The sequence below is a fragment of the Physella acuta genome, unplaced genomic scaffold (genome assembly GCF_028476545.2).
Source record: "Physella acuta isolate Inbredline_101_S28 unplaced genomic scaffold, ASM2847654v3 ptg000966l, whole genome shotgun sequence".
Classification (NCBI taxonomy): domain Eukaryota; kingdom Metazoa; phylum Mollusca; class Gastropoda; family Physidae; genus Physella; species Physella acuta.
The window spans coordinates 401,118-417,500 of NW_026732483.1; the positions used below are offsets into that span (position 1 = coordinate 401,118).

Genomic DNA, 16,383 nt, shown 5'->3' on the forward strand with positions numbered 1-16,383 from the left:
TAAATCACTATTTTGAAAAAAAAAATGAAAACTGAAGTGGTTATTCGCGTAGCGAATTTCTCTGCTTCTGGATTATATTGGCTAGTATTTTTAAAAGCTATTATTTGTATGCAGGCGTAGTAAGATGAGATTCTGTGACAAGAACAAACACTCGGCACTGGACAATATCAGCCATGATTTAAGGTCACTGGATGACTTTGATAATGACAAGGATATTCCAAGTAAATCTGATATTTTCGATATTGTTTAGTTTAATAACACCATAATTTTTTGAAAATAATTAATTCACATAAGTTAAATTTTATGCTATGTTAAGACAATCAATTAAAACATTTGCAATATAAACAAATGACATAAATAATTAAAAAAAAATATATTTATTGCAATAATCATATTTTTAAAATAATGGTGAAATACACCAAACTTCAATAAATTACTTATACTTCATAATAGCATAGCCCTATTGTCATGCTTGCAGGTACAGAAACAAAGTGCAACACTTCAAATGAGGATACCCCGATAGAAGTTTCGAAATTGTATTTTTTCATGTGCAGCCACAGCAGAGAGTATTTTATTGAACAATTTAAGGTATTCCCACTTTGCTTTTTCAAAATGGGTTACTGAAAGTGCTCAAACACATACGAGGCACAACAAAGGAGCTTTAAAAATAACAATATTTTTTTCTTCAAACTTTTTTTCTGCAGAAAATACCTTCCCCTGCCAACGTATCTACCATAGTGGCAGACAGCGAGGACAACAAAAATAAAAACAGATACAGAAACATACGAGCATGTAATTATTTGATTATTTTACACAATTCACTAGAAACAAAACTAGTAATACGTTTGTTTAATCATACATATTTTTGTACGCATAATTAGCCACACCGTAACAAAAGGCTACATCGCTATATGAATACGTGTATTGATAAATGTTACACTTCAATTCCTCAATAGATGATCACTCTCGGATACACCTTGAAATTAACACAAAAAACAATGAAGGTGACTACATCAATGCTTCATATCTTGAGGTAAGCAAAAAGTAAAAATGCTGAATGTCATTAGGTTGTAAATCATCTTTTCTTCTTTCTTCCTTTGTAACCCCTGTGGATCAAATGGCTGCAGCCACACCTCTTCATCGAACTCTGTTTTTAGAAGCTCTCTTTATTTCCGCCCACTTAAGCCTGGCAGCCCCTGCCTCGTCTTTTACAGTCCTCCTCTAGGATCTCCTTGGCCGGTCTACTTTCCTCATGGGATTCACGTAAAGCCTTTAATATTTAAGATTTTTTTAAGTACTGTAAAGTTAGACAATTAAAGTACTTAGTAAAACAAATGTATTACTTACTTTGATGCAATAATTTACAGGGATACAATAATCAAGAAAAATTCATCGCTTCTCAAGGTAAAATACTTATCTTATTATACTTGAAACAAAAATGAAAAAAAAAAAACATCAATAAATGGTTTTTTTTAGATATTGTTATTATAGCAACTCATTTAAGGAATTTAAGAACGAAAAGTAGAGATAAACATAATTTTTCTTTTAGGTCCCTGTGCATCAATGTTGAATGATTTTATTCGCATGTTATGGGAACAGAAAGTAGAAAAAGTAATTATGCTCACCAATTTGATAGAAGAAGGCAAGGTAAGTAACACGGCTTCACTACATCAATTGTGTCATTAAAGTTTTTTGCAAGTTAATTAAATATATTTATTTGTAGTAGGTTAAAAGATAAATGGAGATTAATACTTTACAAATATCGATGGCCATCAAATTAAACATGTACACATTTATAACACAGTTCTCATGAAGTTTTATATCGGTATAATATTTATTTCAGAACAAATGTTTAAAATACTGGCCTGACGAGGGAAAGGAAAAGTTTGGAGACATTAAAGTAAAGCTAGCTGCCACACACGTCTTTGCTGACTACACCATCAGAAAACTGGAACTTATGAAGGTGATGTTTTGATAAATTTCACTAATGTGGCAAAAAAAAATCGGATCGGTAGTTTTTTAAAAGCATTTTAAATCCATTATTAAAAGTAATATAACCAAGTCTACTTTTCTTTACAGAAGAACGAGCCGACCCACGCGTTGACCCACTTCCACTTCACATCCTGGCCAGATAAAGGTGTGCCGGCCACTCCCTGGAGTCTGGTGGACTTTGAGCAGAGGGTGGCCATGGAGGAGAGCACCAGGCCTATGGTCGTACACTGCAGGTAGGTTTGGTACACTAGACGTGTACACTACAGGTAGGATTCAGACGTGTGTACTGCAGGTAGGATTGTGACACACGACTTGCACACTAAAGGTGAGATAGGTACTTACACAATTCAGGAAGGATAGGTAGACAAGACGTGTACACTGCAGGTTGAATAAATGCACTGGCCGTGTACACTTCAATTATGTCTATAAGGTATGTTAATTCAGAATGTTATTTGTGTAACACAATATCAATTCTACACAATACCAGAGGCAACTTGACATAGCTATTGTTAGTTTAGGCTCTGTGCAAATGCGAATTCATAATTCATGCGTATTTACATTTCATTGATTCTAATTGTTGTAGATTAGCTCGTGTTCCATTTTCATCCATCTGCGCTAAAACAATTTAAGGTTATTAGTTACATATCTGCAAAGTGGCGTAACAATATTTAAGGCATAAAGTGTGCTATAATGTATTGTGCTAATACGAATGTTCAGAATTGTAAGTAGTATCTTTGATTGTATTTCTTACAGCGCTGGAGTGGGTCGTACTGGAACTTTTATTGCATTACGTAACGTGATGAGGGAAGCTGAAGACACGGGTGTGGTCAACTTCTTCCGTACTGTGTCCAAGTTACGGCAGGATAGGATGATGATGATACAGACTGCTGTAAGACTTGTGTAAATATACGCTTACACACATACACACACACACACACACACACATATATATATATATATATATATATATATATATATATATATATATATATATATATATATATATATATATATGTAGGCCTATATATATATATGTATGTGTGTGTCTATGTGTATTTGTGTGTTTGTGTAGGTTTGTTATATCATTAATAGAAGTTTCTATTTCACGTTAGTTTATTCCTAAGTGTATTCAAATGGACTGTGGATTGTCTTGTATAAGCTGCCTTTTTCAACGTCTAGGAACAGTACGAGTTTTTGCACAAGGCCGCCCAGGTCGCTATAGTCTGTATGGGAACCACAGTCACATCACGTGACATAGAGTCTAGAATCAGCTTTCTTCAAGAGGGTCAAAAGTCAGGAAAAAGTCAAATGGAGGCTGAGTTCAAGGTAGACATTATTAAATACAAATATTTTCGATACTCTCTAATAAATAATTACTTATTAATTTTCTGTCAGTTATTCCATGTATTATTTTTTAAATTAAAGCAATACTTTACCAAAGATAATTGTATCTGACAGGCTGTATCTGCTCTCTGTGACTACCTGTGCACTGCTAAAAAGAGGGAAACAATGGGTGAGAGAGATGGAAATATTTACCTGAACGGTGATACCTTGGCTGATACAGAGTTGAATAGGGACCTCGACAGTGTGCCTGGTAAACATTGACAAAACATACAATTTAACGCAAAATAACTTCTACAGACCACATATGTGTACATTAAAACATATGTAAATTACAATATAATATGTAATTAATATAACCGTTTTGCAGATATAAACTTCAGAACAAAGCTAGAACGTGAATCAGTATCTTTGCGGGATTACATCAATGCAGTAATTGTTCCTGTGAGAAAAATGTTTTTTTTTTGCTAGTTAATAATCAAATCAAAGTAATTTATACGTGATTCAGTCAATAGTATTTTCTGGACAGTTAGAAAAAAATAACAGTGATAGTATTCTTTAAACGATTTTTTATTTCTGCAAACCTTTGTTTTCAGAGTTTTACTAAAACTGATGGTCAGATTTTAACACAACTGCCAACAGCAACGACTGTCGTTGATTTCTGGAGACTGGTCATGCAATACAATGTCGCTCTAGTGCTAGCCTTTGAAACCAATAGCAACTCTAAGGACTCGGTAATTTGTTTTAATATTGGCATTTTACAAATAAATAAATAGTTATCTAAACATTTTACTAAAACATAAATTATTATCTATGAATTTCATAAATAAATACACTCTTAAAATCTGGTGATAAAAAAATAAACCCGTATACATCTATACATTTACTAAATAATGGTATCCAGAAAACCGGGCAGTACTTAGCAGAAAGCATTACAGAGCCCTTAGCTTGTGGATTATATGAGGTGTCCACAGGTCCTATAAAGAATGAAGACCAATGTGAAATACAAAATATCACCGTTAAATCCAAGAAGAAAAAGAACATCTTATCCCAAGTGAGTAATTTAGTTTTAATTATGTAGTTTATAAAGCATAACGATTGTTAAAACTTTAAAAAGTTCATAATATAAAACTCTCTCTCTCTCTCTCTCTCTCAGTATATATATATATATATATATATATATATATATATATATATATATATATATATATATATATATATATATATATATATATATTATATACACATATAAATGGTTTTTGATAATTTATCAAAATGAATGGTGTATGATTTCAAAGAGAAGCATAGCCTCGAGGTAAACAAATGCTTACTTTTAATTTTAATCAACACAATGTAGAATACACTGTCAATTCACATTTCATTTTCAACTGAAATTAAATCTAGAGTTTCGACAATTATGCTAACTATTGTTTTGTTCAATTGTTATTTTGTAGGTGTCAAATAGTCGTTCTCTGACGCATATTACCGTAAATGATTTAACTCTGGATCCTAAACTTTGGTTAAACTTAATAAAGAAGGCCAGAGCAAATAATACTCACGGGCGTATCCTTTATATGTGCAGGTATGTAAACTTTACAGGTTACTATTTTGTCAAATCAGTGGCGTAGCGAGGTCGGGTGTCACCCGGAGCGTCACTTAATGGTGTCACCCCCCCCCCCAGAGGCGTAGCGACCCTTCCCGGCTAAACTTTCAAATTTTCGATTTGCAACCCCCTCCTCAAGTTTTCGATTTGCACCCCCCCTCATGTTTTTCTCTATATATTTTGCTATTTTATACCTTGGTGTCACCCCCCTAAATGGTGTCACCCGGTGCGGTCCGCACGTCTGCCCCCCCCTCTGTTTCAAATTATAGTAAAATTATAGTATGCTGTTATGCTTATATTAATGAATCGATTGTATTATTGTTCTTCTTCTTTGTTTTTAATTATAATCTTGAAAGTGATTCCCGCCAACACAATTAGTACGTGTTACATTACTAAAACAGAAACATCTGAGTTACCCTTGGTACTTTATTAATATAGACAGCATAGGCTGTCTTGGTTAGTGTGTCTTATAATTTATCCGTGGGCTGACTGATATGATCTCTGAAATAGTGTTTTGATTTGTCTCAACTTCTTGCTCACGTCCCTTTGTTACTGTTGGCTGTACGGTTTCCAGCATGATGTTGAGTATAACGGCGGTAGTTGACAAATTCACCAAGACTGCCAGTGCGAACGTGATGTGGACGGGAAGTGAAGGTTCCCCAAATGATGGACTAAAGTTATTCCAAACGAATTATGTTTTTTTATTTAATTTTTATGTTTAAACTAGTACTAGTTTTAAAAAGAAACAAGGAATGTGTTACTTTATTTATTGTTAACGATTTATTACGTCCATTGTATTGTGTATATTATGGTTACGTCCCTTGCATGTTTACCGTGTAGAATAAAGTAGGCCTACTTAATTTAACCCAGAGAACTGTGTCTGTTTAAGTAATGAAACAGTACGTATCCAGTTATCATCAGAGTTTCTTCCAGGTATCTGTTCGGGCGGGGGGGGGGGGGGGCATGGAATTTATATAGAAAATATATACTTTTAACAGTGTCCGCCCCCCCCCCCTCGGAAATTTGAGTCCGCCCCCCCCCCCCCCCCCCATCGAAAATTTCAAGTTCACCCCCGGAGAAAAAAGTCTGGAAGAAACACTGGTTATTATGCGCCACATTGGCTAACGACTCGGATTATAGCCTGCTTTTCTTCTTGGTTTTGCTTCAATCTCCTTTTTCCAACCAAGAATAAAAACAACTGTTTGATTTGTGAGTTATCTCTCCTAGATGAGTTGTTGTCCCCAGCTATCGAGCTTTATCTGCCCGGGGGTTCGAACTCGGGACTATTTGATTCAGCAACCATGACCCGACCCGACTACGCCGTCTTCATTTTACTATGTATTATGCTAGTATTACTTGATAAGTACGTATGACATAATGTCCAAGTTTGCTTGTGTTCAGAGACGGGGTGAGCTACAGCGGTCTGGCTTGTGTGTTGAACCTGTTGCTGGACAGGCTGGACCACGACCAGAGCCTGACAGTTCCACTGGTGGTTGGTGCCGTCAAGTGTATCAGACCTCAGGTCATCTCCACACTGGTCAGTTGCTTATCACTTGTTTGATTCTCTAAAGTTTGATTACATAGCATAGACTTAGCTAAGTTTGATTACATAGCACCGACTTAGCTAAGTTTGATTACATAATACAGACTCAATTAAAATATCGTGTGTATCCTAGGACCAGTATAACTGTTTATACCAAGTGCTTCACCGGTACAACGAAACCTCTTCATCATACAACAACTACGACTACCCAATGGTCGAGAAAAAGTTCAAACCTCCTAATCATATTCCTCCGCCAATTTTTTATGAAGTCGAATATTCCAACACTTCTTAAGGCACTAGATGTGTTGTTTAATACAGAGTTTATGTAGACTTTACAATACTTTATATCTGATCATGGTATAATGTAGTTGAAATGTTATTTAATAAAACCCCTAATTTGTTCACAAATAATTGAAAAACTAAAAGCACAAATCTTTTAATTACAAACTTTACCTCTGTTTTTACGTTGTGTTAGTTTATGGGAATTTTACTAATTTTATTTTTGTAGTCAATATTTACATTTCAAACATTGAACTATATTTTTACTATATGTTAAGTCATATACGCGTTAAATAGAGTATACTATAAAACACACGGTTTAAGTTTTAATATTGATCATGGATGAACAGCAGCTTCGTAAAATAAAACCATCAGCTATTTAAATTCAAGTATTTTATTTCTAATCTTCTAATGTTATTTAGTTTTACAACGTTAACTTTAGTAATAACTGTTTATTATATGTGTAAATAGATACATGGTTTAAAATTTGAAATATTGTATAGTTGTGTGATAAATAAATAACACTTCGTTGTAGAAATAGTAGAACAATGAATTGAGATGATTGTGTCTGTTAGAAAAACTAATTTATTTTATCTAAAATGTGATCATTCAACTTTATATTTACATTTATATATAAAAATAAAAGCACTTCTTTTTTTAAAGTTCATTCAGATGTGCACGTTTTGGTATATGGTTGAAAACAACTAAAGCTATATCGCCATCTACAATAACTTTACTAACGGTTTATTTCAAATGTAAGCCAATAAATTTTTTGCTAATTTACAACTTTATTTCTGAGTGAACAATTATTGAAATGCAGAATTTATCTATGACTGTTTAATATTAAGGCTCAAACGGTTTTTATTGTGATATAAAAATAAAGTATTCATGTTGCAAATACAGTTTTAGGAGTGGTCTAGCCAGCCAGCTATTGATTTTATTTGTTAATTGCGTGTTAAATTGTTAAATCCATTCTACCCATTGCTATTCATTAAACGTCAGTTGTTTTAAAGAAACAAAATAAAATATTTTATTACGTGGTTCTAGTGGCATACTAGAGTAGTGCTTGCTTCAGCTGAACAAGCGATGTGTATAAAGGGCAGTAAACTGTACTCATAGCCCCCCCCCCCCCCAAAAAAAAATATATATATATATATCTAACGTGGCAATTGAACATTCTAGATTAACACTTTTTTAAAAATGTGGTATCATGCAATCAGGCCGTTTGTTTATGATAAGATAACTTGTTTCTCAACTGTAACACTATTGTAAAATTTCTGAGTAGCTTCCCCTGAAATAAAAATAATCTAATGTAGTTGACTTGAGGTGTATGTTACCTTACTCTATCAACACCAAAAGTCTGGTCATAAACCGTGAAGGTTACCGCAGGTAAAGTTTATTCAACTTGAAGTTTATGACGGCTGACATAATGCTGCACCATTCCCACTGCTAACCTGGTCTGTCGAACCATTACCAGTGCTAACTTAGTGTGTCGAATCGTTCGAGGTGCTAACCTGATCGGACGAGCCATTCCCAGTGCTAACCTGGTCTGTCGAACCGTACGAGGTGCTAACAGGATCTGACGAACCATTACCAGTGCCAGCAGGTTCTGCCAGTGACTAGCAATGCTGCACTATTCCCGGTGCTAACTCTGGGACACTTCTTCTAAAATAGTGTGTTACAATAAAGGCCTGTCAAAAAATATTAGACAACGCGGAATTAAGTCTTAATTTAAATTTTTGAAAACATAAAGGTACAACTTCCTAATATTGATATTCAGTGACATTAACATCTTTCTATCGCTAGTTCCGATAAATTACATCACAAAAAAAAACAGTTGTAATCCTGTTGGAGAGACTAAATGCCTAGCAGGATTACATATATACATGTCACACACTCCTACAAAACCTGGCTGACACAATAGAACTGACACACATAACATACACACGAGGAAGGAGATCCACAAAGCGTGAGAAAGATAGGCACGATACGCATGAGATATACTCAGTGTGTGAGATACAATAAGCTTGATATAAACTTGGATATGGAACATTACCAGGAACATTAAGACACGATTAGAATCTGTAACCATTGAAAAATGTTACATAGCGTTGTGTGTCAGTGGGGTGAATAGCTGGTTTAAGATAGGTCATAAGAAGTAACTTTAGATTCTCACAATTGACCACAACCCCTTCTAAAGATAACATTACAATAATAATGTGTGTAGTAACATTATGTGTTCAGTAGAAAATACGTCATTATGGGAAATGTATGTTCATAAAGTTAAGAAAAAACCCTATGTTTGAATGTTAATTAATTAACATACATTTTAAGTATTCTTTAATTTGAATGTAAACCACATGTATACCATATTGTCAGTCTAGATCGTAAGACATATTTTAGTGATGTTTAAACTTAAAAGAGACGAAATGAAATAACTACTGGAATCCGATTGTCTATAGTTCAGTCACGGGTCAAAAACCCCGCTCCAGGCTTTATAGTATTCCTTGTGTCGACGGGACATCCGGTTTGTTCTGTAACGTCTAACATCATTTATAAAACATTTGTAAAGGCGGTTTTTCAACACACGTTTTGTTACTGCTAGATATTTACACATTGTTCAAAAGAAAATGTTAACTAGAAGCTCACGAGTATTTAGCATGTGTAGATATGTATTATAAACATACCTAAATTCAAGTAGATACATCTAATCTTTGTGTTTAAAAACCATGTAACGAAATTACCTATAATAATTACAATCAAATTTATTTTTCTTTTACTTAACCCTTTATCTACTGACGGTACTTATAAGTACCACTTTAATTAAGCGCCTGTATTATTTTTAATTTAAGACGAATTTTAAAAATTATTGTTGTAATTGATAGTATTATCTCCCTTGAGTCACAGGTAGGTGGAGGGAGCGATGTTTTTTGAAAATTTCTCGTGTGGCGCCATTTTCAGTCTCTACCTGTATCGGTAGTTCACAATTGTTCTGTGCATATCTCACATGTGTTCCTGATTTCCCTTTGTTTTACCTTATTCTTCACGTTTTCAACACCGAATATTTTTTATTGGCATCTTCAAAAGTCAGGCAAATGCATTTAACTTCTAGTTAAACAATTTTTATCAAATTGTCTTTGTAATAGATCGATGTTTACAAGTGGACTTATAATTGCTGATTTTCGATGTGGAGTGCCATAAATATTATTTTGATAATTAATTATCGAAATGTACTTAAAAATATATATTTATGCATTTATAAGAAGGTTAGCATAGGGTTTTCTTCAGAAATATTGTAATTAATTGCAGATTTCTAGTAGTAAAAGAATAACAAGAATAGAGGTGGCAGTTGCAGGCTCGTTTACTAGGTTTAGTATACGTTATTTGTATACCAAAGTCTAGTTCTAGAAGTAAGATTTGTAAGTGATATTTGTTGAAAAAAACTGTCTTGCATACAATAGCTGGCGTGTACGTAATGTATACCTGTAGACTAGTAATAGTCCATACATCTGCATGTAGTATAGATAGTTTTGTAATTTTGAATCAGTAAACACAAAACAGTAGGCCACTACGGCTATTCAAAACACATTGAGCTCACTTCTATTTATGAACTCTACACTGTAGTGTAGACTTGTCATAACATTCTAGTAGGCTACAATTATACTAGTATTACTAGTAGTAGTGTACTGAATGACTAGGATTTCGTTTTCAAAATATTTGTTTATGCGGCTCATTGTAATGTCTATTGGAAGCCTCAGGCAAAAGCAGGTTGAGTCCGGCAACAGTTGCCACACCAGAAAGACGACAGACAAGAATGTCTCAAGAATGAGGAATGAGGGAGCATGACATGTCGGCACCTTTTGCTGTGTTTGAGGTCTAAGATGTGTTCTGATAGAAAATCCAGTAAAAATCGTACTCAAAATATACTTTTGTGCTGTGTTTATGTGTGAAAATTACAAAAAATGATTGTTATAATGATTGCCATGTTATTATTTAATAAGTTGTATCGTTTTTTCTTGTTTTGTAAATTTTTTAATTTTTGGAAAAAATGTCCTACATTCCTGACGGTACTTATAAGTACCAATACATGTTTGGGCCCTTAAAAATTTATGAAACAAAATTTCCTTCGACGTATGCTTTATATGTGCCAAAAGCAATATGATAACACATTGTTTAAGAAAAAATTTCATTCAGAACCTTATTCCGTAAATAAAGGGTTAAAATATCCCGTTTAAATGTTAAAAATGCCAGCACAGTATTGAAAAAAATAATTAGCTTATCAATAATCAGCGCATTAATATTTGTTGTCTGTATAAACAAATAATTAGCTTATCAATAATCAGCGCATTAATATTTGTTGTCTGTATCACAGTGAACACAAGTGTTGAAAGATTTATTTTTAATATAATTTTAGTGCAGCTGGGTGATATGACAGAGTAATAAAATTTAGTATCTCATATACAACAATCACAATCTTCAATTAAGTTTAAATACATTTTAATTAGAATAAAAATATCCGTATTTTCCAAGAAACGGTGGTATGTACATGTGCATGTGTACACGGGGTAGGGGAGTGTACGGTAGCGTGTCGAGATATTGTCTAGCTCCACACGGAAACTTTGCTTGCCTGGACGTCAAGTCCTGGTAAAGACAGCCACTCTATTGTAGTATTCGCTGAATCAAGTCTCAGTGATCAGCTCTAGGAAGGTATTTGTAAACGATAGCTGCCAGATTAGGTAGGTTAAATCGTCTATTGTTAAATCATTTTTAAGTTATGTAGGAGACAATTGTGATTTAATGTAAAGTGTGATTAAAAGTGATATGTGTTTGTTTGTTTGTTGTTGTTTTTTGGTTTTTTTTATTATAGTCGAGCCAAAATTATCTGTGAGTTAAATTTAAAAAAAATTGTGGCTGTTAAATATTTATTTAAAGCTTAATCAGAACAATAGAATGCAATGTATTGTATTGTTTACAAACACTGGAATATTCCAATCAATTATCGCAGGTTACATGGTCAAATATATAGCTAAGCACGACTTGATAAGTAGACGACTTTGTTGGCTAGCTGATTGTGTAGTAGTCTTGTTATGAAATGTCAGGCTTATCATGATACATTGTGTTAATTTGTTACTTAGCTAGAAATACTGAAGTAATGTTTTTTTTTTCAGTGTGATGGTCTGGAGCTAAAATGTCCTTCGTCTTGCAACTGTGTTTATTGTTGGCGTCAGTCTACATGGTACATATGGCCACGCGTAAGTGTTTCTTTGTTCAGTCGCTTGCAAGTACAAAAATGGAAATGTATTTAAAATTAATAATATAAATATAATATAATATATATATATATATATATATATATATATATATATATATATATATATATATATATATATATATATATATATATATATATATATATATATATATATATATATATATATATATATATATATAAACATAACACTACAAACCATTACACATACAAAGCTTTCATGTTTAATATCCTTTTGACCGGCTTGATTATAGGCAGACATATATATATATATATATATATATATATATATATATATATATATATATATATATATATATATATATATATATATATATATATAAGGGGGGAGGGCAAAACATTTTGCCCTTTTTTTAAACTTTATTTATTATAGTAACACTAAACTCATCCCTTAACTAAACTCTCGAGCGTTACTAGCCCATTGGGGAATGCTTAGTAACACTTTTAGGAAGTTTTTAAAGTATATTGTAAATCTAAGTCAAATTATTCAATAGTTAGCATGCAACGTTATCAAAGGTGAGAAAATATTTTATCTTAAGCTCAACCGCTATATACACAAGTGGTATGTTTATTTTCATGATGCTACCTGTGACAACAGTTTGCTACGATAAACACTTACACTTACATACACACGACCATTATTTACAATCGGCGTATCAGGATATGGGATACCGATTGATGCTGCTAATTGACCAAAATCAAACACCACGACACGAAACACGCCTGTGAATATGGATTGTCAAGCTAGTAGTGACTAGGTCCTCCTTTTATAATACATGTATTCAACTCAAAGGTCAAACGCGTAAATATTCATTTTGAAAAGAAAAAGTAACCATATTACACTATTATCAAATAATGTTTAACACATGAATTTGACAAATTAGGTTGTATAGAATTGTATATGTTCTTACAAACGCAAGGTTTTTAATACGATGTGTAAGAGGAGACACGACTTGCTGTTCTTTGATCTAAAATAGCACGAGTTACCGCTCTTGTTGACCCAAATTACGTTGTGGTAATACCGACATTACCTGAGTTGGAAAAAAATGTTACGCTTCATTGAACATGCGTCACACTAACGGAAAATAAAGTACTGGATATTTTCCTTCCTGGTGCTATTTGAATACTGTCAAGTGCCACGCTAAATGAACAGTCACGGATTGTTAAGCGTGTGGTATTAAGCAGTTAGCTGTTTTTAGTTTTTGAATTACTATCGCGAAAACCTTTTTGGTAAACCACTTTGGTTGGACAAGCTACCTTACGCTAATGTTCTACATTCCCTCCACTAAAAGTGTATTTCAGATAGTCCTAACAAAGTGTTTACACTAGTTAGCTAGTGCACCGTGTATGTGTTACATGACGTTATATAACATGGTGTGCTAAAGACAAAACCGTTGTATATTCGTATTATATAATAAATCAACAAGATTTGTGAAAGTCTAAAATCACTTCAACTGGCAGTTCCAATGAAGCGTGAAACTGATAAGGGAGTTAACTAAAAATAAAAGACAATGTTAATTTTGTCAGAATGTCGTCCCTTGAACTAGGATCTAAGTAACCTATGCGATGATTATGACGTTATGATAACAAGCAATTTAAACACCGCACCATTTCAAAATATTTTAGCTAGATTGCTAATCAAACACAATGGAATAAGTATACAATCACGTGACGTCTTTTACACTTATAATCGTGATAAAACATAATATAATAAAGCGTATAAATAAGCTAACCTCATTATAAAGTGTTGCCCAGTTATAATAAGCTACTCTTTATTATTAGCCTATTGTTTATGTTTATTATAACTTGAATACCAGCAGCAAAAACATAAAAAGGTCTATCTCTTACAGTCCGATGATTATAGAAAGGCACATTCTAGACTATAATCTCTGGTCACCATAAAGTGACATGATGTGGCTTTATTCTTGTACTTGGTATCTTTATGATTTACACCTAGAAACATTTTATAGTGCCCTATTTGTCATATAACTGTAGAACATGTCCTAGTATAATTTAAAACGCTTTATACGGTTTTATTTGTCATACGGCTATACTTATTAATGGGATGCCGCGATCGAATGGTAGAGCATACGACTGATGTTCGAATACAAAGTCCCATGGTCAATCAAGCTCTGAGGGGTATACAACTCACGTTAGGGGAAATAAGGGCGGCTGGGAGTAGTGCGAACTACATTATCACAGAAATAGGTGAACTGTGCTACACTTGACCCATGAGACGTCAAGTTCAAACGAGTACTTAACTTGTAATGATCTACTCCCTAGCCTGTACCACTGGATGGTTCGGCCCTGATTGCCAGTACAGATGTCGCTGTACCAACAACAGCTGTGACGTCAACGGTTTCTGTGTCAACGGTTCCAAGTGTAACGTCAGCTGGTTTGGTCCAAAGTGTCAGTACCGTAAGTACTTACATGACAATCTTCTGTGTTGTTACATATGTTTAAATTAGAAAACTAACGTAACTTCATCTTAGTAGTTATAAAACAGACTGGAACTATCTATTATACCCATATATAAGTTATCATGCACAATGAAAGAATATAAATTGACAACCGACAACGTTCCAGAATATCTTAATTAATTAATTTAACCTAAAAATTCAAATATCAGTTACCTTGTCTTGTCACGTCCCTTATATTATGTATATCTCAGTGATGCCCCTTGAATATGTAGCTAGAGTGTAGTTCAGACGAAGACCGTGAATAAAACGTTGTGCTCAGAAGTGTGGCCTGGCACTGTTCTTTACAAAGTTAATTAAGAATTGCAGTACACTTCATGACGTCTACTGTTGTGTTCTGAGTTCTGCAAGTTGAGTAATGTAACTTTTAAAACCTCAATACTGGACAAATCAAATCTAAAACTTCATGAGCTTTTAATTTTCCCCGACTCTGCGACTTTTAAAAGAAGATAAAATTTAGTACGTTTTGAAGTGAACTGACACTAAGATACATTGCTTACGATTATCTTTTAGATTCTAAATAAAATATTTACAGCAATACATTGACCAACGTTATATGAATAATGTGGATTACAAACATATGGAAATGAAGCTGTAATACATTGGAGTTTACTTCCTATTAACTTTGTATTCATCTAGTAAGGTAAAAACATTATAAATTATCAATTGATGTTTTCCAGAGGACCTGATGTTTCTCAGGAGTTACATCACCCCTGAGAGTGTCCTCGTTGTTGACGGAGACGATACGACGTGCGTTTATCAAAACCGTTTCACCGTCACGTGGGCGACCTACTACGAGATCAACTGGATCCGACTGATTGTATCAGCTACAAGTATGGCCTCGTTTATTATGGAGAATTACATTGATCAAATGAACGCATTGGTTTTAATAAAACGCACAATTAGATAAAGAAATATTAATCACTTAATTGGTCATGAGAAAAATAATCGCTCTTCGTACTAACCTTTGTAGAGACACATCAATATAAATCTTTTGAGGTTTAATTAATTTGAATATGATCTGTTTATCTGTTCGTAGTAAAAACCAAGCAACCTCTCACTCCAAGCCCTGGCCTCCAACTGCATTGCTCATTCATCCCTACAAAGCTCTTTTCTCCCGCTCACAACAAACCCGCTGTCAATCGACCAGTCGCTTCCCTAGTTACTTTCGTTCACTCCGTACAACACACACATCACCACATCCTGCCTCGCGCTAAAATACTACTGTGTACACACTCACACGCAGTGATCAGTAACCAAATACACATCACCACAGCCATATTGTTTGAACCAATATCGAGAATACATACATACACACGCACGTACATTCGCACAACCACACACACATATACGCATATATATATATATATATATATATATATATATATATATATATATATATATATATATGTTACGGTCAAAGCCCGAAGTGCGGCCAAAGCGCGGATTGGCCGGCTCTCTTGGCCAAAGCCCGAAGAACTCAGCACTAAGATCGTATTTCGTACATTGGCCGGCCAATGCGCGCACTGGCCGGGACGTATTGGCCAAAGTCCGAAGCGCTTAAACTTGACAGCGTATTTTGTACATTGGCCGGCCAATGCGCACACTGGCCGGGATGTCCTGGCCAATGTTCTATCTAGACTAAGTTGTGATCGCATTTTCATTATTCTGGGTGCGTTTTCATTGAGAGTAACGTATTGTTTAGCTCTTGTTTGTATAGCATTCTATATGCAAGGCGACATGGATCAAAAGGGCCGTCAGACCATGAGGCAGACATAGCAGATGACTGTCAAAAGAAAAAAATGTAAATCCATATTAGTTTCCATATATGGGCTCTCGATAAAATAGTTACTGAGGA

The 16,383-nt window shown here is 34.1% G+C and overlaps 2 protein-coding genes across 2 annotated transcripts in view; both read left to right on the forward strand.

Moving 5' to 3' along the window:
* The first annotated feature begins 124 nt into the window (after nucleotides 1–124).
* LOC131953964 (receptor-type tyrosine-protein phosphatase alpha-like) lies at nucleotides 125–6,167 on the forward strand. Its single transcript, XM_059317414.1, has 16 exons — nucleotides 125–221; nucleotides 479–588; nucleotides 705–792; nucleotides 957–1,033; nucleotides 1,368–1,404; nucleotides 1,550–1,647; nucleotides 1,844–1,963; nucleotides 2,080–2,225; nucleotides 2,746–2,881; nucleotides 3,172–3,318; nucleotides 3,451–3,586; nucleotides 3,704–3,777; nucleotides 3,930–4,067; nucleotides 4,238–4,387; nucleotides 4,788–4,915; nucleotides 6,164–6,167. The coding sequence occupies exons 1-16, from the start codon at nucleotides 125–127 to the stop codon at nucleotides 6,165–6,167; spliced, it is 1,686 nt and encodes a 561-aa protein (XP_059173397.1).
* A 5,791-nt stretch (nucleotides 6,168–11,958) lies between these two features.
* The window catches only part of LOC131953965 (uncharacterized), a gene marked incomplete at its 3' end in the record, with an annotated part of 6,631 nt that continues 2,206 nt past the window's right edge, over nucleotides 11,959–16,383 (forward strand). Inside the window, exons 1-3 of the mRNA XM_059317415.1 lie at nucleotides 11,959–12,010; nucleotides 14,332–14,466; nucleotides 15,206–15,358. Of these exons, the coding sequence (XP_059173398.1) occupies nucleotides 11,992–12,010; nucleotides 14,332–14,466; nucleotides 15,206–15,358 (307 nt within the window). The remainder of the gene's footprint in view (nucleotides 12,011–14,331; nucleotides 14,467–15,205; nucleotides 15,359–16,383) is intronic.

Coding starts and splice junctions, on each gene's coding strand:
- LOC131953964 (XM_059317414.1), top strand. CDS start 125: ATGAGATTCTGTGACAAGAACAAACACTCGGCACTGGACAATATCAGC. Junction 1,648..1,843: donor ATTTGATAGAAGAAGGCAAG/GTAAGTAACACG, acceptor TATTTATTTCAG/AACAAATGTTTAAAATACTG. Junction 3,587..3,703: donor GGACCTCGACAGTGTGCCTG/GTAAACATTGAC, acceptor ACCGTTTTGCAG/ATATAAACTTCAGAACAAAG.